The sequence below is a fragment of the Fukomys damarensis genome, unplaced genomic scaffold (assembly GCF_012274545.1).
Source record: "Fukomys damarensis isolate Sample0158 unplaced genomic scaffold, DMR_v1.0_HiC HiC_scaffold_15, whole genome shotgun sequence".
NCBI lineage: Eukaryota > Metazoa > Chordata > Mammalia > Rodentia > Bathyergidae > Fukomys > Fukomys damarensis.
In genome coordinates, this window is record NW_022900927.1 from 45,823,920 (window position 1) to 45,849,549 (window position 25,630).

The 25,630-nt window shown below is 36.5% G+C and overlaps 1 protein-coding gene across 5 annotated transcripts in view; it reads left to right on the forward strand.

The window, feature by feature from the left end:
* Positions 1–25,630, forward strand: part of Tmtc2 (transmembrane O-mannosyltransferase targeting cadherins 2) — a 384,756-nt gene that overhangs the window by 157,765 nt on the left and 201,361 nt on the right. For all 5 annotated transcript variants that reach the window (XM_010610162.1, XM_010610177.2, XM_033763823.1 and 2 more), the window contains one exon: positions 1,941–2,511. In XM_010610162.1, coding sequence (XP_010608464.1) covers positions 1,941–2,511 — 571 coding nt within the window. The remainder of the gene's footprint in view (positions 1–1,940; positions 2,512–25,630) is intronic.

A 25,630-nucleotide genomic window follows, 5' to 3' on the forward strand; every position in this document is an offset into this window, starting at 1 on the left:
GCCACCTCCCATCATATAATCTTCAGCTCCATTTTCCTGAACTTCCTTGAACAGCTCTTATATCAGACCAGGCCAGAGTTTTCTAGTTCTGGAATGTCACTGTGTCACACATTCTAACTCATGTACCCACCACTTTTGTGTTTCTGCAAATAGAGAGATAGGTGCACTATGGATAAAGAGCACTCCACATGCACCTGGCTCCCTGGGAACTTCTAAACTGAGTCATTTACATGCTGTTTTCAGTGAGTGCACCATATCCACATATGCAGTATCAGCAGTGTCGACTCCGGTCTTTATATTGACTTCTAAATTTTTAACAGCTTCGTTCTGAGGAAACGTCTATAAAACTCATTACTTATAAGAAAATTAATGTTCTTGCTCATACACATAAACTAAATATAAACATTAACATTTTATAGGGTGTATCTTTTCATATGCTTCCAGTGATGTGTGCATCACATTTTGGAAGCCCAGAATAATGAAAAAAGCACAAGCCATGAAACTCTGTTTTATTTTTCCAAACTTTGAAATGCGATTAGTTTTTCTTATCTGTAATATAGATTTTCACTGGAGAGATGTGGATAACAGTATTTACCTCATCGATGGTGTTCTAAAGTTTCAATGAGAAGAAGTAGCCAAGAAGTCCAGTGCAGTGCTTGGCAGAGAGCAAGTACTCAGAAAATGGTAGTGCCTACCCTGAAGTGTCGTTGGAAATACCAGATGTGCGAGCCTGGAACTTTTAATTCTCAAATCAACAGACATAATAATTTCTACAGGTCATCGTAAGACCTCTGAGAGCTGAGAAATGAGAAATGCTGAGATATATTACAAAGAAAGAGAGGAATCTCTGGGGTCTGCCCTTCTGCCCAGTCTTGCCAAGCACTCTATGCATTGGCTGCTCTCAGGAGCATTAGCATCACATTGAGGCTTGTTAGAGACATACGACCTGTCTTAGTTACTTTTTTCATTGCTGAGACAAAATACCTGGCCCGTAGTTAAAGGAGGAAAAAGTTATTGTAGCTCAGAGGTTGTAGAGGTTTCGGGCTGTAGTTGGCTGGCTCCATTGTAGGGTGGCATGACAGAGGGGCATCGTAGGGGAGCTAAGAGTCCATGACAAAGCAGGGCAAGCAGAAGGCAGCAAAGCAGCATTCAGCAAGTGACAAGTGACAGCTACCCCTATTTTTGTCCCTTATGTTCTATCTAGGCTGTCTGCCTTTAGAGCAGGTAGCACTCATACGCAGGGTGGGGAACCTTTAATCCTAGTATCACACCTTGAATCAATTCCAGCATCACATCCTTCATCCCAGTGTCATACCCTATATATAGCCACATCTGAAGAGCCCCACCTATGACCGCATGTGACTTTGGAGGGACCTCTAGATATAAGCTATAGCACCGCCTGAGGCTTCTCCCCTGACATGCTCAATCCAAACCTGATTACTTAGCAAGATCCCCAGGTGATATGTGTATGAGAAGCACTGCTCTAGGCACTGATGTTTGATCTAAAATTTACTTTTTCATAGAGGACCAGTTCTGGTTATAAATGGTCCCTACACCAGCATCCCCTCCTATCAACCTGGAGCTAGGAATCTGCATTTTTAGCCAGTGTGCCTTATAGTTTTCAGGGCAGTTGTTTGGCAGCTGCCGTACTGAAGCTGAAGTTACTGGGAAAAACCCTGTATTTATTTTGTTTTGTGTTTTTGCATTCCATAGAGGGAGGAAGCTTTCCAGGAAAATAAGTGTTTCCCTGATGGTGGTATTAGTGAGCGTTAGAGGGAGGATCTGAAGTCAGATTACCACAGTTGGAATCTCTTTACAGCTCCACATCAGAAGGAAACTTCTGGGGAAGGCAGTGTCTCAGCAAGGTCATTTTATTTATTACTTAATTTATTTTATTTTTGTGTTTTACATTTGATTTTTCAAAACATTTTGTCTTCTAGCCGTGCTATCAAGACTAATCAGGACCTCCTCCGAGAAACTCCATGGACACACATTTTCTACAACGATTTTTGGGGGACTCTTCTAACACACAGTGGCAGCCACAAGTCCTACAGGCCCCTCTGCACTCTTTCCTTTCGTCTGAACCATGCCATTGGAGGCTTGAATCCCTGGAGCTACCATCTTGTCAATGTCCTGTTGCATGCGGCTGTCACTGGCCTCTTCACGAGCTTCTCCAAGATCCTCCTCGGTGATGGATGCTGGACATTCATGGCTGGCTTGATGTTCGCTTCCCATCCCATTCACACAGAGGCAGTGGCAGGAATCGTGGGCCGGGCTGATGTCGGGGCCAGTCTGTTCTTTCTCCTCTCCTTGCTCTGCTACATTAAGCACTGTTCTACAAGAGGCTACTCAGCCAGGACCTGGGGCTGGTTCCTGGGCACCGGACTGTGCGCGGGATGCAGCATGCTGTGGAAGGAACAAGGAGTGACTGTTCTCGCAGTCTCTGCGGTTTATGATGTCTTTGTCTTTCACAGGCTGAAAATGAAGCAGCTCTTACCTGCCATTTACAAAGTAAGTGATTGTTGGCTCTTGAACATTGGATTACTGAGTAATCTACTTGCTTGGTCCTTTGCCACCATTTAAAAAGCAAATTTGTTCCCCTTCAAGCAGAATTTAAAGTAAGTTCCTTTTTGATCTTGGGCAAGTGGAAGTGTCCTTTCTCTGCTAAGCAGGGTTTCAGTCACTGCTTGTTTTATTTCTCAGGTTTCTTAAGTTATTTTCATCATTCAAAGGTGGTAGAAAAATTAATTTTGCCTTACAAAGAATATCCATTTTTATTCATTGATTTTCAATTCATTATTTCTGCCAAATTCTGTGTAATCCAATAAATTGCCTAAAATATATATTTATAAAAACAACAGCCAATAATAGAGTTAGCTGCTAGACTCCACAGAGGGGAAATCCTCTGTCATTTGTTAGCATTACTTTTCCTGAGTTTGGAAAGCAACTCTTTCTCTGTGCAGCACTGGGAAGCTAAATTCTTAAACAATGACTCATATTCACCTTTTCCTTGTTGGAGTGTATAAGAAGAGTCAAAATTGAAAGTGCCTATTAAAAGTTTTGCCCTGGGGCCAATTTAGACCTTTGCCTGTGGGCTTAATGTTTATTCTTCTGAGTTCCCTTATTTCATGGCCTCAGAAGCACTTTGAGATGCACATACACTGAGAGACTGAGTAGTTATTTGCTGGAGCATTAAGGGAGGCATTGAGGAATCTAGGGGCCCCTTGTGAAACTGCCTGCCTTTCTTTCTCCTCTTCTCTGACACTCAGAAGAGTCACCTTTGGTTTGATTTAAGAATGAATCTGGCCAGGGTTTGGAAACTTCAGCATTTTAGGCAAACTTCCTCTTTCCTTTTGGACACAAAGGAAGTTTTTTTTTTTTTGGAGGGGACAAGATCTTGCTATGTTACCCAAGCTTGTCTTAAACTGGTGAATTGAACTTCCTCAGCCTCCTTCACCTATGGAGGGAAGAATTATGAAATATTGGTTACTTGCTGTAAGGCAGCCATTAAGTTTTCCTAGATTTGACTAATTTTTCTGTCTTCCCAGTTTTGCTCAAAATTGAATTAGGAAGAAATTAATGAAAAAAATGGAGAAAGACAAACACTTTTGTTGGCCATTTTGTTCACCTAATAGACAATAATTACTCTTGTGCTTTTACTCTGTGGGAAATATAAGCTTTTCACTTAGAACGCAACTCCCTATAAACTTAATAAAGTATTTCTGTGATTTCATTTAAATGCTGAAAGTTTGAAGAAAACTTTGAGTAAAGTTTGATGCTTGGAAATAGCATATGGTTTGAAAGTTAAGTTCTTCACTTCCAAACAGTTTTAATTCTCTCAAGGAGATTTGGAGAGAATAATTGTTTTTTCCTAGAATGATGTCATCAACAGTAACACACTTTCTTATTTTCCTGAAAATTCAAATAGAATAATTCATCTTTATGTAAGTTGCAATCTGTTTCAGTGTGCAGGCTCAGTAATGTTTTGGACCTCATGTTGATACCCTATAAAATGTGGTTTTACAGAATTTCTATTTTACTATCTCACTGTTTTTATACATTAATTCAGGACATGCTTCGGGGTCTTTTTGAAATTTTTTTCTGAAAAATTATCAGTTCTCTAGATTTTTAAAGGTAGAATGACATATTTAGAAAATTATTTGTTTTTGTGAAATTTAAGTTTATCTCAGATTCTGTGTTTTATATGACAACCTTATTCATGTAACTGCTGCCTGATAAAGTTAAGAAATGCCACTAGCAGAGGAACTCCTTAGACAGGGTTAATGGGAAAGGACTTGGCTCTGTTGAAGGTTCAGCATTCTAAGGTGACAGGACTTGTCCTGATCTTGGCCATCCCTGTTTGCAGACCAGGTAGCAGCTGTGGTAGCAGTGGGGGCAGCCAGACCGTACATCTGAGAGCTGCTCCCTAGTCTTAGCACTTTCAGTCACTCTTCTAGCTGAGGTGAAGGTTACCCAGTAGAATTCATACTTCTGATTGTCTAGCAGTCTTTTTACTGCATGCTGAAGGTGTGAAGATGAACAGATATAGAAAGTCAGATGAATGCGAGGCAGAAAGGATATGATGTAGAAAAGGATCCCGAGACTTGGTCTGTTCCTATGATGTATCTTTTCCTCTGGAAGTGGAGAGATAGTTATTGTTGTTTCATGGAATTGTGATGTTTATATGAATTTTGTGGTGTTACGCACAAGCTAGAGTGCCCATTGCAGCATTTGAAAGAAACTTAAAATTGATGAAACTTGTAATTTTTTACTTTTAAGAAATTTGAGGCCAAATGATAAACTTCTAGAAGTCTTTTTTTTTATAGTGATTTGGGAGCCTATAAAATATGAACTGCTTAGAAGTCTATCAAAACTGAAGTGTATACATTTTAGCACAAATTTCTAGAAGTCTTTTTTTATAGTGATTTGAGAGCCTATAAAATATGAACTGCTTAGAAGTCTATCAAAACTGAAGTGTATACATTTTAGCACAAACTTTGATTTAGAATCTCATGACTGAAAAGTTTGTAGAATGTATAGATTGTTAACACAAGTTACAGAAAATTCATACGGATTTGTATGTCTGGTATGAATTAGAAGAGATTCTTCCGGAAGGAAGTGGATTAGAAGACTTCAGAAGACTCTTTGAAATTGTAGAGAATAATCATCTTAATTATCTTACCAGTTAACTTTGCATCCCGGTTAGGGTTTGCCTAATGATGATGTAAACTGCCTTGCTCTATTAAAACATAACTCAAATGTGAATAGCAAACTCCTGTGCACAAATGTTTTAGCTTTATGATACAAATTGGAGAACTGATTAAATACTCCAAGTCTTAAAATGGGTGCCATTGTAAAGCTGGGAGTTATTACATTCGTAGGCAAGAATTTCTATTTTTATCATTTTAACAGTAATACTCAGCATCTTTTTCTACTACATTTGTGTCTGTGGAACTATGTTGTTGTTGTGGTGGTGGTGGTGGTGGTAGTACTGGGGATTGGGCCCAGAGCCTCACACATGAAAGGCAAGTGTTCTACCACTGTGCTATATACTCCCTTCCTTTTTATTTTTGAGACAAAGTCTTACAGAGTTGCTCAGGCTGCCTTGAACTTGTGATCTTACTGCTTCAATTGGCTGAGTAGTGGAGATTACAGACGTGTGCTAGGGTACTCAGCTTGGTTCTAAACACTTACATAAACGCTTGTCCTGCTCTCCAAGCTCAAAAGTCTGGCAGGGGCGTGCAGAAAGCGTTACATTGCTGAGGTGTCCTACCACTACTATTTCTTTCTACCTCATAATAGCAATTTTTAAAAAATGCAGGTTCTGTTCAGTAGAGCTTAAGATTTCTTTAGGGAAACAAATTCTTTTGTGATGTCTCCTATTTTTGAAATATTAGTTGTTAATTAAAAAACAAATATTCCCTATTTGGGCCAGACAGTATTCTTGAGATGATGGAATTTGGGTAGTTTTGACTTCTTACAAGTGGCACATTGATCTGTGTTATGTACAGTACTTTATCAGTTCTGCAAAGAACAAATTGAAAGTTACATTTTTCTTTGGTAAAGTATGTAAGAAATAGTAAGTTCTTGGCATGTAGTAGATATTTTATTTAATATTTAATGAACACTTAGAGTATTCATACTTGGCAGGTACTGTTCTTAGTATACTAAAATGTTAACACATTTAACTTAACAACTGCTTATTGAGAGAAGCAGTATGACTTAAGAAATTATATGGCTGAGTACTGACAAACTATAATTTTGTCAATAGTTAGATTTGTCAAAAAACATTAAATATAAAAGTCTTCAGAAATACACGTGAACAAAAGACAGTATTTTAAAATATTCTGGGTTTCTAAGCCTCAGGATTTTATTTAATGTAGTTCTTAGTTGTCTTTGACCTCTGTAGTATGGCATCAGGTGCATAGTAGGCATTCTGTAAATTACTGAATTTACACTAAAAACTTTCTTTTTAAAAATTCATGGCTGTAATGTAAACAGTGAAATCTTTACTCCTGTTATTGTGAGAATTTCATTACTGGGTTAGTGGGTTCTGTAAGGTAGAATTGGAAGACACAGAAGTCAGAAAAATAAATTTTCTTGACCTCTTAACCAAATGATTGTTTTAGCATTCTTCATGTTACTTTCATTTACTTAGTTTTATGTGGTCAAAAAGCAAGGAGAAGGGGACCTTGAATTACACTGAAAGTAGCCTTGCAAATAAATACTAGAGTTTTATCTGCCCACAATTTCTTTTACAAGCTTCCATGACTCTAGGAGGTATATGGATAATAAAATCAGTAAAAGCAATGTTTTTCTTACCCAGAATCAGTCATTACTTGTCTAGTAGCCATTTTCTGTGCTTATTTAACATCTGTTAACTGTTTTAATGTGAAAATGTCTTTTTTCCCCTTTTATTAGTCTCATAATCACTTATTCGGTTACAGGTGGGAAATGAAAGAAAAGTAGGGAAGGGAATGAAAAAAAATCACTGTGGCAATTCTAAGTATAGCTGAGATTTGGAGAAATGATACCCTTTTGGTTTGATCTTTAAGACTTTTTCTAAAGATGACTATTTTTATTTTGCTACAGTTGCTTCCAAGATGTGCATTATCTTAAATTTTGTGGTTCTAGTTCACATAAACAAGATAAGACTATGTTATTATACAGGGAAATGGTAAGCACTGCCACTTTGGAAAAATGAGTCATCTCTTTCTAGAAATAGCTTTTTTGTTTTAATGCCAAAGAGGACGTGGACTATGGATTTTACCCATGGGGTATAACATTTACCTTCATCTTCTCTGTTGCTTAAGCTTGATTCTACATTTGTATATGGTGATCAGATCATACCTAACAAACATTCCATATTGCCAAACCATTTGTAAAGTTTATCTTGATAGTGATTTCCAAAGGTGAGAGTTTATGTTCTGTTGCAGTATTTTGGTTCATCACTCTCTGAATACCAAAGAAATTAAACACGGTGCTTCTGTGCATCTGATTGTTTTGTTTGTAGAAGCGCATAAAAGGGGAGATGTGCAGCCTGGAGTTATTTGCACATCAATTCCACATGTGCTTTTGTATTTGATTAACTGCTGGGCATGGCACTGGTGGAATCTGTTACCGTTTATGGCTCCATCCCTTTTGTTTCTAGACTAGGTTTTGACTACTCAGGTTGTGACCCTCAGATCGATTGCAGGCTCCATCCTTTGTTTCTAGACTAGGTTTTGACTACTCAGGTTGTGACCCTCAGATCGATTGCGCTGAATGCAATATGATTTATTTGTTGGGTTTTTGTTTTTAAATCAACGCTTATGCCATTCTTCTTCAGACAGTATTCCCACTTTCTTATAATTCTGTCCTATCCTTTACCTTACACTTTGTGAAAATCCAGTTACAGCAAGATACCTGATTCTGATCACAGTGTTTCTTAGCCTTACTGAAACTGTGGGGCTGTTTGCCGTGCATTTACAAATGTACTTGGATTTCCTTCCAGTAAACTTGTTGTAGCATTTAATATTCATGACCTATAGTACTTTAAAACTTTGAACAGCTGCCAGCACTGCTAACTAGATAATACCACAAATGAATCTGAGGTTCAGAAATATTTTACAATTCACAAAGTCAAAGATTAAAAAGGTATTTTGTTCCTGTAGTTTAGCTCCTTTGCTCAGCTTATTTAAAATGATTCTGTATTCTACTTACAGTTTAGGTTCGAATTGAGTAATTTAAATTTGGAAAGCTATCATTACAAGCTTATGTATTGTTGTTTGGGTTACAGACCCCCCCCTTTTTTTTTTCCTTTGGTTTTTAGAGACAGGGTCTCACTATGTTGGCCAGGCTGGCCTTGAGCTCACGATCCTTCTTCCTCAGCCTCCTGAGTGGTAGGATTTACAGGCATGGACTAACATTCCCAGCTACATTATAGTCTTAATCCTTGGAAAAGCAGTCTTCACAAAATTTTTAAAAAGAATAATTGCATTAAACCATGTGGGAACTCAAAGATGAATTGACAGGATTACGATCATCAGAACTTTATAGAGTATTATGAAGTTGAGAATAGTGCATATAAATACTCAGCCTCAATTCAAGTAGGAAAGTGGTGAGGATGTAAGGGACACATTCAGAGTTCTAGGGGAACTTAGAGGAAGGAAAAGTGACTGTCAGCTGATGGAGTCAAGAAACATCTTGTGAAGCAGAACCATCTGAGCTGAAGCAGAGCCCTAAAGGATATTTAGGTGTAGGCATTGTATTTGGACAGGCAAGCAGTGCTGGAAGCTGAGGCAGGAACATATACAGAAGGAAACTCAGGCTTGTTGAGCAGTAGTTTTGGCTGACACAGTGCATGAAGTTTACAGAGGGAAACAGTCCAGAAGGGTAGATTGAGATCCGATAGTGTGAGTACTGATATGGGGGCATTTTAAAGCATATTTTGGTCCCCACGTATTGGAAGATAATGCATGTTTTTTTACATATATTTGAACTTATACCATGGGAAGAGTCTAGGAATATGTGGGCCAGCTTCATCTTGCTACCTGAGAAGGGGAGAATCCTTTTCTGTTGTTTCCTAAACATGAAACTTTTTCTTTCTTTCCTTTCTCTTCCTCTTCCCCTTGGTGTCTCTCCCTCCCCCTCCCCCCCTCCCTCTCCTCCCACCCTTTGGAGATGAGGCCCAGAAATAGACTGAGGAACTGAAGTTATTCACCAAGCATGTGTCCTGTTGGTATATATGTCATTATTTGACATTTAAAAAAGCCTTTCTGTTTTGAAGACTGGTGGTATTTTATTATTTTTTAACTTAGTAATATTTGGCATATTATTATGAACTTCTAATGAGAAAAATAGGGGCCCTTAAGGGCTTTCTTCAGTGTCCTTCCTTCCAGCATTGCTGAACAATGCTCAAATACAACCATGAACTGCCACAAGTACAAAATCCCTCTTTGTTTTTTACTGTTTCATACAGGAAGACAGAAAAAATATTTTTTAAAAGGTCTTTTTTGCATTCAGCACTATTAGCACTGAATTTCAACTAGTTAACTCAATATATCATGGGTGAAAATGACACCCAAATTGGACCTTGTGATGAATAAATAATGAATCTCATTGAAATCATCTATGTTGTACTTACAACACTGTATCTGGGATGCATATTATATCATGCAGCTCAATTTTCGATAACCTGCTGCCTCAGAGGGATTGATTGAGGGGAAGCTCATGATTATCAGGTTACTCATATTTAACTCAGGACTGTCAGTTTTATGGAAAATGATGTAGTTTGCGCAAATTTGAAATCCATTGTCATTGTCTAGAAGTCAGATTCCTGCCTTAATTGCCTGGAACAGTGGAGATGCTGATTTAGTCTTGATTTCTCAGATGAAGTTGAAACTATAGAAAGCTGATTCTGTGAATAGATTAGAGATTCCTTAATGGATGAATGGGGTGGGAGGAGGTGGATAAAAATGACTTTTGAATCAAGTACATTGGTAATATAGTAAATATCAAATGTGGTACAATGGTAAGGTCGCATAAGGTGGTTTTACTTTTAGACATTTAAGTTTTATACCAATTAATCATAGTATTCCTTTCTTCAGAAGGACAGTGAGAAATCAAAAGAGAAAAATAACACCTTTTAATGCCCAAATCTGTGGTGCTTGTGTGGTGGGAAGGTCAATGTGCCCTTGCTCTCACTTTGGCTTTACAATGCTGCAGCACCCAGATGGCTCTTGTATGCTCGGTTGGTCTGATTATAACTCTTGCATCCAGTGAAATAGCATGAATTCAGAATGTAATACATGTTTCTCCAGTAATTACGGCCTTGATTAATGAAGTCAGTGTTTCCATTCCAAAGAACAATTTCTCTACATGTTTATTCATTTAATATCAGCAAAATAAAGTGTCAAAATCATAATACTTCTCTTTGATATGATAAAGTAACCGTCAATGCTTATGTTTTGTTATATGGCTGCCACTTTGCTTGTAAGATTCATAGCAAACAGCTGGGACAACTTGGAAAAAAATGAAGCACAATTTTAAAACATAGATGACTGAGCTAGTTTTTGGAAAGGGAAGAAATGAAAAAAATACATCTATAATTTCTGATTGGATATGGCTAAATGTAAACTACAAAATGGGTATATTTGAGATCTTGATTATATGTAAAATTAAATTTTGTGTCTTTAAAAGCTAAAAAAGGAAAAATAATGTTTAAAATAATCTTGTGGAGTTTGAGTTAAGTCTGTTAGTAATACTAGCCCAGCTTTGGGGGAGCATTATGTTGATTTTTAATATATTGACACCCTGTAAGTACTCTCATCCTATATATATGTGAGTATGTTGTGTGTTCTTGAGAACAGACTTCATGAATGTAAGTATATGTAATGAAGTACATGAAATTTTTATTTTTCTGGCTTTGAAGTTTCAGATAAAAATTTGCCGGTTTAAGCCATTGTGTGTAGTCTTCTTAAGCTGTGAAAGTACAGCGTAATAAAAATTAAAGATATTTAGTACTGTGAAAAAAACTACTGTTTACTTTGGATGACCACTTGGTATTTTGCTAATCTTTTAATGCACAGGGTCTAGTAAAGCCATTGTGGAAAGGCCACAGGAGTAGATATTGCACACTTAGACTTCCACAGAGATGTACTCATCTGTTAACTGTGTGGCCTTGGATAAATTACTAGACTTACTTGAACATCTGTTTTATGATTTGTCAATCCGGGATATAATACTTTGTATTATATAGATACAGCAATATAATATAGTTATAGTAGTTGTACATTGTTCAGCCAAGTTCTTTCCCTATAGTAGGTATCATCACTGTCAGCATATTACTTGATTGTGTCTTATTTTAGTGTTCATAAACTTTTCAACTGGTCATCAAACGGAGCATTCAATAACATGGCAGTGGTTGGTTGTTCTCGAACCACATAGGTTAGTTCATGGTTTGCATGGTGAAACATCAATCAACAAAGAATGGAGCATTTACTGTTCTATTCACCAGTGCAAATCTCTTTCAAGGATAATTTTTCTGAACAGTGTGATTTGATCATTTATCTTTTTTTTTATTTATCTTTTTTATCTTCCTAACAAAGTTATCTATGCCAGTACTTAATTTTCTTTCATTGCTACTGTCCTCCTTATCACTTCACATTTTTATAGCCTGATTTTTTCCCTTTTGGGCTCAGGAGGGTGCTGTTGTGTATATATCTGAAAGTGGAGGGGAGCCTGGGCTTCCTGTTCTCTTACCCCCGCCCCTCTGTTTCCTATATATTTCCTTTAGCCAGGTTTATAGGAAGGAAGATAAGTTCAGTGGCTGCAATAGTTTTCAGTGCTCAGTTCTCATTCTTTTGAGAAAAAGGAAGCACTGTTATCACCTAAAGGTGAATGCTAATCTCTTTCCTTTTCCTATTCTTCCCCAACCTGGTAGGCAATACTGCTGCAGCTGATTTCCCCGAATCTCTATTATAATAAAACTTTTCACAGAAACACTGAAGCTAGATTTTTTTCTTGTTGTTGTTGAACCACTTCGTTTATTTCTCCACCTGCTAGGGAGAGCACAGAAGGTGGAAACTTTTGTTTATACAGCAAAAATATTTTTCTGGCTGTCAAAAATTTCATAAAATATTTTGGATGCCTTAATAGCATTCAATTTTACAGACACTTGGCTTACTGATATACGTGTATAGGTAAAACTGGCTTTTTATCTAAAAACCCTAGCATTAACAAATCTGAAATAGTCAAGTGACACATGGTATAGGCTGGGGTAACTATTTACTTGAGAAAGACTAGGCCTCACCATGAGTTTTCTTTGCATATACAAAGCTTGCATGGCCACCTGCCTCTCATAGGAAAATTATTTTAATCTAAAGGTTACAGGACAAAACTAGAGGCTACTGAAATTTTTGGTCTGTGTACTTTTTGTTGAGGAGTTGAGGTAAAGCTGGAGAGGAGGTGGCAGAAGGAGAACTTTTAAAAGCTGTCAATAATTTTGATGAGTAGCTAGGTTTGGGACTTGGCTAATGCACACTGAAAGTCTGAGTCCCTCATATAATATTACTAAATATTCTAGAGTATGTATACAATCAAGAGAGTTGACAGCAGGAAAGAAATACTAGAAACGGTCAGAGTCTCTACATCTTGCCCCCTTTCTTAACAGAGTTCCAGGACCCCAGAAACTAGGCACGTGATTAGTTGAGAGTAGAGTCAAGGAGTCTTGGCCTTCCCCCTAGGTCTGATGCTTTTGTCATTGCACTCATTCATTGCCTCCTTGCCTTTAATATTTAAAAGCTTGTTACTATGGAAATTTTCAATTGGCCAGCTGGACTTCAATTAGACTAGAGATTAGTAATGGCCTTTCACGTACCCATCACTCAAGTTAATCATTAATTAGAATTCTACTCTTTTCATTACTCTTATGTTCTGTTTTCTTATACTAATAATTCCAAGGTTCTTTTTGAAATTGATTTGTTGGTGGTTGTTTTATTGTTGTTTCTTGCCTTGTAGAGTCCTTCTTTCCTTCCCCTCCCCGAACCAGCTTCACAGTGGCTTCCCTGTTTGAATTTTGTCATTCTGCTGTGCCAGTGTCATTTTAAACCGTGGTTTAAATGTCTTATTTATTTTTATAGCTACCATGAGTTTAACACAAAGAAATTAAAGCTAGAGTGTATTTTTCTTCCTAACTTGGTTAATTTCTTTTACTTCTCTGTGATGACACTTAGCTTCAGATTGGTGTAGAAGTAGAAAGTTAAAAAATAGGAGAACACTTCTTCTGCACCCTCTTCCAACTCTCTGGAGCACCACCGCACGTACACAGAGGACCAAGGAATGTGTTAGGCATCAGTGGTACACACATTCAGTGGATGTGTAGTCATCTTGGTACTTACAAGTCCAGGAACGTGCTGGCATGTTTAAAAATGCTATCAGAAAAGTCTGAAAGATGTGTAAAGCTTCTTTAGCTACAAAATATGTCTTTTGTTACTTGCTATCTGGTGAACATTCAGATGGGTGACAAGCATTGTGAAAAGTAAATTTGACACCCAAAATGAATACCTTTTAGAGGTAGAAAGGCAAGAAGGGAGAAAATGTGGAGGTGCCAATTGAAAAATGGGCTGGCTGGCTGAGGACAGAGCTGAATTTAGGTTGTCAAAGCAGCAGCCCAAAGTTTCTGGTTCTTGGACAGGATAATTTGTAGTCTTTGATTTTCTTGCATTCTGCAGTATAATCCTCCCCACGGCTGTACTGATTTCTATATTGTTCATAGAGGAAGAGAAATAACCCATCTGAATTCATTAGTTTTCATTTTATATACATAGAGCTAGTAATAAGAATAACACCAACCACTGTTAGGCTTACTATGTGCTGATAAAGTATCTTCTGTGCCTTAGTTTTGTTCTATTTTATGAGAGTTGGTATTAACTTTATTTATAGATATGGTATAATAAAATGCAGATTGTGTACAGATCATTTGTCCAGTGATTCACAGATCATGCACTGTGAAGAGAGGATCTCATTTCTAAATGTCTCATGCCAAAGCTTACAATCTTCCCATTATATTGTTTTTATACAAAGTTGATGAAAGTGGAAGATACAAATAGTGTTATAAAAGAAATAACCTTTTGTATGTGTGTGTTTTGCTTGGCTTTGGGACCAAAGCTATTTATCTATGGTAGCTTTAAATATAAATACTCTATTGTTTTGCATGCTATAACTACATTTATAAGTGCTAAAATATGATGGTTCGTTTTTTATCCCATAGGAAGTAAAAGACATGTGTACAATAACTGGATTATTCTGCACTAAGTGCTATTATAATTCCATATATAAAATGCCACAAAAGCACAAGTGCCAGACAAATTAATTTACCTGGTTAGGGAAGAGTCAGAGAAAGACAGAAAAATGACATGAAAGTTCGTGGCATGTCGACAGCTCAGCTTATCCAGGTTTGCTTCTTTTCAATTTAAGACCATTTCCTGCTTCCACATTTCATTTGGTTTCCAAGTCAACTTACATTTCTCACTCAGTGTCTCTCATGTGACAAGAAATTTGCCACATGTTTTCTTTTAGTCAGGGTTTCACTGTGTGGCCCTGCTGGCTTCAAACTCCCTGTGTAGCTGAGGCTGCCCTCAAACTTGTGATCCTCTTGCTTCCCAGGTACTGGATTGTTTTTTCTTTATCCTTGCAACATGGGGAGTCAAACCCAAGACCTTAAGCATAATAGGCCAGGGCTCTATCATTGATAGAGCCTCGGCAGTGCCCTCTTTCATGCTTTCTTAATTTTTAATTTAGTTTAATTTAATTTAATTTTTTTGGTACTGGAGATTTAATGTCAAGAGTTCTGGGCTACATCTACAGCAATAATTGCCAGCCATGTAACTCTGTGGATTCATTACTTTTCATCTTATTTTAAAAAGAGGTTAAGTGAAAATCACTTAATACATAGTAAAGCTGAACTTTAGAGTAAAAAGTACACTGATTTTTTTTAAGGTAGTAAATGAATAGAGCAGGTGTGTGTGTGTGTGTGTGTGTGTGCGTGCGCGCGTGCGTACGCATGCGCACTTGTTTGTGTGTAGATACTACTAATCTACTGCATCACCTTTTTCTTTGGGATCTCCCTGTCCTTGAAGGAGGCCAGGCATTGAGATCTTGGTGTTCTGAGCTTGAGCATCACATTGGCCTATATTTGTGTCATTTCCACTCACTTCATGTTGAGCAGATTTAAAGGAGGGGCTTTGTACATATATCCTTGAAGAAAAGTACACTGATTTTTTTTAAGGTAGTAAATGAATAGGGCAGGTGTGTGTGTGTGTGTGTGTGTATGCGCGTGCGTACGCACGCGCACTTGTTTGTGTGTGGATACTACTAATCTACTGCATCACCTTTTTCTTTGGGATCTCCCTGTCCTTGAAGGAGGCCAAGCATTGAGATCTTGGTGTTCTGAGCTTGAGCATCACATTGGCGTATATTTATGTCATTTCCACTCACTTCATGTTGAGCAGATTTAAAGGAGGGGCTTTGTACATATATCCTTGAGATTGGACTTGACTAACTTTGCTTAGTAACTTCCCTGACCTCTCCTGAAAATTATGATGTTTCTCAAAAAGCATTCAAGAAAGAACTTTCTGGGGTCAGTTCACACTGAACCTTTTGGTTTCTCTCTGCATTTCATATTCCTGCTTCCTTGCTAGTCAACCATACTTACTTGTATGTTCTTGACAGTGTGTTTTTAATAGCTTTATGTGGAAAACATGAGTCTTCATTACTGAGATTAAGAAAACTTCACAAATTTTATTAATACAGCATTGCAAAACTATTTAGACTAATTAGCAATGTTGGTGATGCCAAGTAATGTCATATGTTTGTTAGAGGGTCCTAAGCTTCAGAAGATATTTGGTGTGGGGTGTAAAGCCTTTTTGATAGCTGAACTTGTGTTTATTTATTAAAAATTAGAAAAAAAAAAGCTGGGTGTGGTGAAGCGCACCTGTAATCCTAGCGCTCTAGAGACTGAAACAGGAGGTTCTCTGTGAGTTCCAGGCTAGCCCCGGCTACATAGTGAGTTCAAGACCAGCCTGAACTACATAGCAAGACCTTGCCTCACCAAACAAACAAACAAACAAACAAGGTGTATACTTTTCTGGATTCAGTATTCAAAACCTGTGAGGCCAGATATGATTTTGATTTTTTAAGAAATATTATTCAAAGGAAATAGGGTACATAAACCAACAAGGTGTATACTTTTCTGGATTCAGTATTCAAAACCTATGAGGCCAGATATGATTTTGATTTTTTAAGAAATATTATTCAAAGGAAATAGGGTACATAAACCATGGATTATGCTATATCCCTATCATGGTAGTACTTTATAATCAGAAACATTTAGTATTTCTGTGAGGAAGTATATTATTATTTATATTAAATGAAATAAATAAAAATGATGGATTGTCTCATATCAGTTCAAGTCAGGCTTTTTTGCTTGTGTTATTGATAAGGAATTCACAATATCATAAAAATTGACCCAGCTAAAATGCACAGTTACCTGGTTTTGAATGTATTAGGTTTTTACATCTGCTGCCAAAATCTCAGTGTTATGTTTTTAATTAAGAATAGAGATACTGGTCTTGCAGTAACCCTTTTTCAAAGATGTAGGTTTGTGTGTTTTACATTTCAACTCTAACAGGATCTGTAGCGAAGGTTTTGACCTCAAATAATGTGGGTCAGTAAACCTGGTTAAAGTCTTAGAGAAACTCCCAAATGTCTTCCTTGGTGCCTTTAATATGGGTGCTTTTCTTGTTTACTGTTTTAACAAATTGGTAGTGAAGATTGGCTAATCAGGATACCTTCTTTGGGGTTATGTATGGGTCAGAAATGTTAGACCTTATAGTTTGTGTTTTCAAAACTATGATAAATTACAAGGTCCTTACATAGGTCCCTAAATTCGGTCTTCTAAAATAAGGGTACCTTATGTCAGAATTTTCTTTCTTTTTTGGCTGTGTATTTGATACATGCAGCTCTTGATTTTTGAATGAATACTAACAGTGTAAATATGAATATGGGCACTTATGCTTTTCCATGTATCTGCTTTACAGTGTGACTTTACATGTCTTACACATGCAGCAGTAATTAGGTTGTATTTCACATATAAAATTGGCTTATTTTATATTTCACCAGGAGATTTGTCAGAGTATAAAGGTACTTGTAAAATCTGGGATGTGTACAATTTTCATTGTATTATTTATTTGAAAGAAAAAAAGAAACATCTTTTGACAAACAAAACATATTTTAAAGAAGGGACTGAAATGGAATTTCTTTATCTCTTTAAAAAAATGACCATCCTTAGGTATGTCCAGGCTTCCTAGAGGCAGATTTGCTAGATTTTATTGCACAGGAGCAATAAAATAAAATTATTTAAGGGAGAACAATTCTATAAAAGTGTAATATGACATTAAGACATTTTCTGACCTACATCGGATTTATGTAAAGGTTGTTTGAACCTGCTACCTTTGTGTCCAGCTGGTAACCTTTTTCTAGATTAATTACACAAAGGCCTCTAAAAATGTTAGACATTTGAGGGAAGTTGTGATTTCAGAGTTCAAGGACGCCTGGTGTGAAAAGTATGGCCATATGGCATAATGACAGGGCCCTGCAGCTCTCATGAGAGGGCTCCCATTCTCACTCAGATTTTGCCACTACCAGTTGTGTAATTGTGCACAAGTCATTTAACCTGCGCAGGAGGGTCTTTTCCAATCCATGTGTGTCTGAAGATACTTAGGGATCAAATTGTATCATTTTAATCATAGATTTTAAAATAGTTTTGTTGCTTTTTTGGTAAAATCATAACTTTCCGTGTGTTTGCAATAATCACATTGGAAAGATGAATTTCTTATGCAGATAGTAAATTCCACATTTATTTCTAGTAACAAAAGATTAAATCCCAAACTGCTTATAATGTTTTGTGAGGGCCAAGTTAATTACTATTGCAAACTGAAGGGAACTGTATGTTTTGTGTTTTCCTTTTGTAGGAATCTATTTGCTCTTAAAATAATACCCTCATATCTCCCTTTTATCATGGTGGAGTTATGTGCTTCATTGTCTCTTATATATAGTGAATACTTGATTATCTAACATGAAATCTTTTATGGGTCAGTCCTTTTTTGTTTTTAATGAATATTATTTTTACATTATCTGTGCTATTATTTTTGCTTATAATTAGATACTGACTTTGACCTCTTATTTGGTACAAAAAATAGCATATTTTCTTTAAATATTAACACTAGTTTTCCGTTCTTTATACAGAAATTTTAAAAGACCTAAAGAAATAATAGTATCAGGTGTCAAACTTAACCATCCTTTCTGCTCAGTCTCAGAGGTCTGTGTCTTTTGATCGTTCTTTTGCGGGGGGTACTGGAATGGAACTTGGGACTTTTCCCTTGCAAGGCAGGTGGAAGAACCACTGAGCTAAATCCCCGGCCCTGGTTCTTTTGAAAAGGCCATAAATTGTAAATGCTTTTTGCTTTGAGGGTTGTGGACTCTCACAAATACTCTTCTCTGACTTTTTTATTGCAGCAAGCATATAGGTGTGGCTGTATTTGGGGCTATAGTTTGTTGATTTCTGATTTTTCTAGTAATTTAATTGTTAAACCCATATGGATCAGTAATTAGACTTCTCCAAAAGATTAATAATATTTTTTGTAATATGCATTATTCCATTTTATACAAATTGTATGTATTTTACGAAAAACTTTCACATACACCTTACTTAATTTTTTGCTCATAATTTTTAATAAAAATTCATTGTTTTATGTTCTTTTATGTTTGCAGTTGAGGACTATCATTTACCCAGGCTGAATGAAGGCACAAGATCTTATTTTTCTGCCCTTTATATATCAGTGTTCTCATGGGCACATAGATATATAGTGCCAGTCCCACTTTATTAGTAGTATCTCCTTCATCCTAAAATCTCAAAACTAAGTCAAATCTAAACTTAGCACTCTGATTATTCTCCAGATACTGAACTCATTCAAAATAATCAGACAAAGTAAACTGTGGTAACAATCTTCCCTAGAGGAAGCCCAAGTAAGCAGAAGGTGGCTTCCAAGAACAACCACCTATAGAAGTTGCTAGCAGCTGTAAAAATACATCTTCAATTGAGATTCAGCTTGTAGTGTGAGGGTATGTGTATTTTTCTTTTTCTTAATCTTCCTATTTTTTATTTTCCTAAATTACTTAGATATATTTAATGTATTTGTTTCTCATGGTACCAAGGCCAAACACTCCTAACCTGAAGGAAAGCTGTCCCTGGAAAAATGTAGAAGTAAATCTTGAACCAGTTTAGTATCTTTTTGGGATGGGGAGGGAAGGTAGAAGTGTTATTAGTGGTGGTAGGTGATAGTGCAATGTTTCTTATTGTGTTTGCGTCCCAGGTAGATGGAAGCAGTTGACTTTAGAAAAGATTATTCTTTTTTAAAGATTTTGGTGATAAATGCATTGTGGTTATGACATTTCAGCTGGGAGGTAGCAGAAAGTCAACATTATTTTTACTGGGTTAAGTATTTTTTCATATCTTTACGAAATTGAACCATTTTATTGTGCCCAATTGAGGAACAGTTAGAACATTTGAACATCATCAGACTTACTGGTTCAGAATTAAGAAAATGAAAGATAACAAAACCTCTAAAGATGAATATGAACTTGATATTTTCCTTTGACTTTTCTTAGGTCATCAAGCCAAAATATCAAATCCTTAGTATTATATAGATACATGCAAATAAAAATTACTTAATTGCTCTTTTAGGCATAATTTTTTACATAATTTTGCATTTGACTATTTTCAAAGTTTTTTCTTTTTCTTCTTTTGTTTTTCAAGTATTTGTAATGTTTTCTTCACTTTCTTGATCAGAGAGCTAACTCCAAGAGGCAGTAGAATGCCTCCTGCTTTATTAGCAACATGGCCTGGGAATCCTGATTTTCTCTCTTTGTTTTTTAGGATCCACATCTCAAATATTGGAACTTTTGAGGATCAAATAAATGAATTAATATATAGAAATCTCTGAGTGCTTTTTAAATAGTTAAGAGCTCAAGTAATGCAAGCCCTTTTTATATATTTTAAATGTCACTTTCCTGTACATTTGCTAATTTAAAAATACATGTCAAGAATATCATATATTTGGCTGTACCTGTTACTAGTTTTTTTTTAAAAGAAATGAGCTGGACATGGTGGTGTGGGAGGCTGAGACAGGAGAATTGCTGTGAGTTCGAGGCCAGCTGGGGCTACATAATGACTTACTGTTTGTTCGCTGCAGCACTGAAATAGAAAGTGGCTGGATTTTTAACAGAGATACATGTATTGAAATTTAATTTATTGGTACATTCTAGGTAGACAGTACAGTTATATTCATTACTGGGATCTTGTAAGTTACTGTTTGTTCGCTGCAGCACTGAAATAGAAAGTGGCTGGATTTTTAACAGAGATATATGTATTTTGAAATTTAATTCATTGGTAGATTCTAGGTAGACAGTACAGTTATATTCATTACTGGGATCTTGTACCTTTACATGCCAGGTCTTGGCTCTCATTTTTTCCCCTTGTCCCCACTCTCCCTTTGCCCTCCCCTCCCTCCCCCCTTTCAAACACTTTAATTCCATTTTTACATTTTCTCATATTTTTTTCCTTTTCCCTTGTTCCCCCTTCCATATCCTTCTCACTAACAGAGATATTTTGAAATGAGATGAGAGGTAACATTTTTCCTGAAACCATGTTCTCAAATCACAGAAATGTACACAGTTACCTAGAAGTTTGTTAAGTGTCACAACTGCGTACTCTAAGAATAGCCTGTCTGTTAACGTCAGGAACTTCATCCATCCATGTGCTTCAATATTGTTTACAAATCTTCCTAACATCTGAGTTTGCCTCCTGAAGACCCCTGACTGTGAAGTGGATATGATAAAGTCTTTATTTAGAGCTGAAAATTCCCAGAGAAGTTATCTGAGGGCCTTCATCGTGTTCAGGTGAGTTTAGGAGTCTCATAATTCGAAGACTTGTTTTCCTCCTCTCCCTTCCTTTTTCTCCCCCTTCCCCTTTTCCTGTCTTCTCTCTCTGATTTCAGGCTCTGTATTCTTTTGTTCTTCAGTGATTAAATACAGCCCTGAAGATCAGGAACTCAATCTAGCTTCATAGTTGAGGTTTATTTAATATAGGCTGGCAACTATTTCTCCAGTGAGAGATAGGCCTTACTTGCCAAAGAGGCTTTAAAAGCTTTGCTACTGTTTTACATCTCAGACTAATATAGCCACTCTGAGAAAAAAAAATCAAACTGTTAAAGAATTTAGGGGCACAAACATAAACTATATAGTTAAAGAACAGAGATTTGCAATATGTCATCCAGCCATATAGACTTTTTAAAAGATTTAAAGGAATAGAAGCTTCTTTCTATAGTTGTTCCCATCCCCATGTCTCCTGTTGGATACCTGAAACCACAGATTGTAACAAATCCTTATATACTGTTTTTTCCCCAATATATTAATATAAACACAAACTAAGAGCTTTTTTTCTTTTTAAATAAACACTCATCATGCTTCATAACTATGACTTTTGCATTTTGGTGTAGGACACCAACACTGTCACACATCTTATTTTTCTCTCATTTCATAGATTCATTCTTACTGTAGATCTTAGCAACCTCAATATACAATTTTTTTTCTAATTAAGTCAAGAGCTTTTACTCCTCCATGGTAAGTACTTTCTAGCTTCTGTTTGGCATGCCTCAATTAGCAGTATCACTACTTGTGGGCTTTGGTGCAATTATTAGGTAAAATAAGAGTTACTTGAACATGGTTGAGTGTGGTGGCACATGCCTCTAATCCCAGTACTACGGAGGCAGATGCAGGAGGATGGCTGTGAGTTCGAAGCCAGCCTGGGCTACATGTGAGTTCAAGGCCAGCCTAAACTACTTAGTGAGACCCTGTCTAAAAAAAATGAACGTAAACACAGACATTAGGACCATCAGTTTAATAGCTGAGATGGCTACTGAATGACTAACAGGCATTCTGTAGTTGCCGGACTGAAGGCAACTAATATGCAGGGCAGTGTGAGATTTTTATCATGATAGTAAGCATATATATAATTTAAAACTTAAAAAATGATTTACTTCTGGAATTTTCCCATTAATAATTTCAGACCTGTTTAACCCTGAGGAGTTTAAACCAAGAAAATTGAAACTATGGATAGCTACTGTAATGATGTTTTGTATAGACTAAACGATAGAGATCAGATTAATCTCTTTGATCATTTTCTTAACATTGTTATATCTAAAATTGCCTCAGCCACCTTGTGGATTGTTCTACTGGTTCATTGTTTTGTTTTATATTTATATATAATTTATTTACTCACGTGTTTATGTTATTCATGTTCCCATTTGTGACTTCTGTGTGCCTGAAGCTGGCCTATGTGCTATAGACAGTACAAGTCAGCGAACAAAATGTGCTTACACAGCTGGTGTCTACTGGGGGCAGTGAGACTTGTTTCAGTAGGAGTGTGATAATAAGGTTAAGATTATGTGCTTAGGGTTTCAGGATTTAACAACTTCAGATCTGACCTTTATAATATTTGATGTTTTTCATAATGGTGCGAGTTACAAAAATAGAAAGCTTCAAGAAGTCAGGGATTAATGTAGCCTGAAGACTTGGGAAAGTCTTGTGGAAGAAGTGGAATTTAAGCAGGAGATAGGAAGAACATTTAAAATAGTTACTACTTAAAGTAGATGGATGTGAATTTGGTTACACCCAGGATAATAAGGAAAATAGTTATATTGAGGGTATTTTGAAGTTTTAAACAACAGTGGTATCTATATTCTGATTTAGGGGTTTTTGAAATTTAGTAAAGGTGGGCTTAATTTTTGACACCTTTGAAATTTAGGCCACGGGCATTGGAATCTAATTGTTCTAGTTGAAATCTTGTTCTTTTAGCTCCTCCGTGAAGGGTAGTGATTAACAGTATAAATGGGTGGATGAAGTCCCCTTTCCTAAACACAGGGCTAGATGGAATTTTTGGCCTTGACCATGCCTGGAAAGCTCTGTGTCTTCAGGGAACATGTGTAACCTCTCTAGGCATGGGTCTTCTCACTGCAACGTAGGCATGGAGGCGATGTTCTCTGGGGCTTTGGATTTTACAAATATATAAATTGTGGTTCTCTACGTCTCTTCAAGTGTTTACCAATCTGTGGCTTTATGAGATTTTCCTATAGGAGTTGATGGTCCTTTATGTCAGACACTTGTTGAATGGAGTTCGGAGAGTATAGGGCAGTTTGAAGAGCTGCTGTCTCCTGAAGAACTAAAGATGGTGAGTGTGAAGTTTGCACCGTAAGGTGGGACGGTTAAAGCATGGCCTCAGAGTTGAAAGACATGTCTTTGCATCCTGCTTCTTCTACTGTTTGACTGTGAGATTCTACATATCATATTTAACGTTCTTAACTACCGTTCTAAAAGTTCTAATTCACAAAGTTTATAAACATCAGAAATTTTAGAAGGAACTACCTGAGATTATGTTCTGTAAAATATTTAATAAATATTCAGGATTAACGTTGCTGCTACTAATACATAATTTCCCTCCCATCCCATGGTGAGATAGGAGAAAAGAACAGAATGTTCTGTAGGCACCGTTCTCTTCGCCAGATGCCAGGACCTCAGCTGCAAAGTATAAAATGATTTAAGAGGTGTTTAAATTCATTAGACAATTACGCACAATTCTCCCTTTCCATATAGTGTCTGAGCAGACACAGAAAAATGTAATAGAGCTTAATTTGTTCTCCTTTATAATCTTGATGACCTGCATTTGTTTAGATTGTTGAAGAAATCAGTTATGTGGGTTGATTTGAGATGCAGTAAAGAATAAAAAACTGATTTATTAAGAAATATGATTCTTGCTGTTAAATTTCTGTTGTGCTGTTTTTAGTAGTTATTATGGAAACTTCCTTAAAAATAGAATTTCCTCTTACTACTTATTTGGGTTAGGGCTAAATAAAGACTCCAGTGCATCCTATAATTTTTGTTATTTTCTGGTATTCAATTAACAGAATAGTGTTAATATTTATTTTGTTTGGCTTTATTATTGTTTGATTTTTGCATGGTATGAATTTCCTGGACTTCTGAGTATTGTTGGTTTTCACTATCACGTGGGAGATGCCTCACAAGACACAGTAAAAGGTGATGGGGGCAGTTAAGGGATTTGAACAAGAGCTCATGATATAAGGAGTAAGACCCTGGTGGAGTGGCCATATGTTAATCCCAACTCTTCTGGAGACTGGAGACTGAGACAGGAGAATCACAGGTTAGCAGGCCAACCTGGGAAACTTAGCAATACCTTGTGACAAAATGAAAATATAAAGGGTATAGCTCAGTGGTAGAGTGCCCAAAGGTTAAATCCCTAGTCCTGCAATAAATAAATAAACAAGTCAGAGGTTCCAGTTAGGTATTTTAATGGATTCCTTCCACTGCCCCTTCCAGTTTGCATAACCCAAAAGTAGTGTCAGTCACGCACCTGGCAAAAACTTCTTGCTTGTCACTCAGCAGGGTTCTAAGGGCCATGAGCCAGTCAAAAAATGATTGACAGTTCAGTCAGAGTCCACTGAACCACACTTCTAAAACAGACAGAATTCCCATTAGACTAATGCTTTTTGGATTTAGTCCAGGGATAATAATCTATTAAAATAAGTTGTCTCATCTTATGAGTTAACTTGAAAGAGAAGTGAATGCGGGATGAATTGCAAAATGTTTGCATGTGTAAGTTCAATTTATTTAATTTTAAATAATTACGGCATGGCAATGATTAGTGCTAATTGGAGCTGTGTTGAGCTGAAAGAGTTATCCAAATATGTTTTGAAGACTCATGAGAGATTTACGTAGTAAATCTTTTTTCACTCTAGGGTTTTTATTGATGATGTAAAAAATCAAAGATATACATCTTAATAAAAAGCACCAAGTTTTAACTGAAATTGAAACAATTTGAAATCTAGTACTTTAATTCTAGCTACAAAGGCTAAGTAAGCATGCTTAAACAGAAAGAATAATGGTAAAACTTTTAATGGCCTCAGAGTAAGCATTTAGTAAGTAATTTTTTTAACTAACCTGAATTAAGATCAAACTCTTGTGGGTTGCATTGAAACCTACTCAAATGGAGGATAAAACTCCAGTGATTATATGCGTTTCACAGTTTTCAAATGCTTGTCTTTTTTCAAAAGTAGTTATTTATAAACTTTTTATTTCAGTTACCATATGCAATATATCAGCTTTTAAAGGTGGTATATGATCAAAATTAGTTGAAATTTCATATTACAAGAGAGAAAGGAAAAAATTGGGTAGGTGCATTTACACAAGATTTCATCTGTTTAGATGAGTAGCTACCACCAGCCACCTCCAAAAATTGCATATTGCCAAAGTTGTTTGTTGCAAGAATACATTTTTGGAGAGGCTATAAATATAGTGTGAATGAAGACGCTTTTGGTGTTTTTGTTTGTTCCAAACATTTGGCCTGTGGCCACTTGGCAACTACATTAATAATTCCTATTTGTTAAAACATGAAATGTGCAACTAGTTTATTATATGTAAACATAACTGAGGACTACACTTTTGATGATTAATTCTGGCT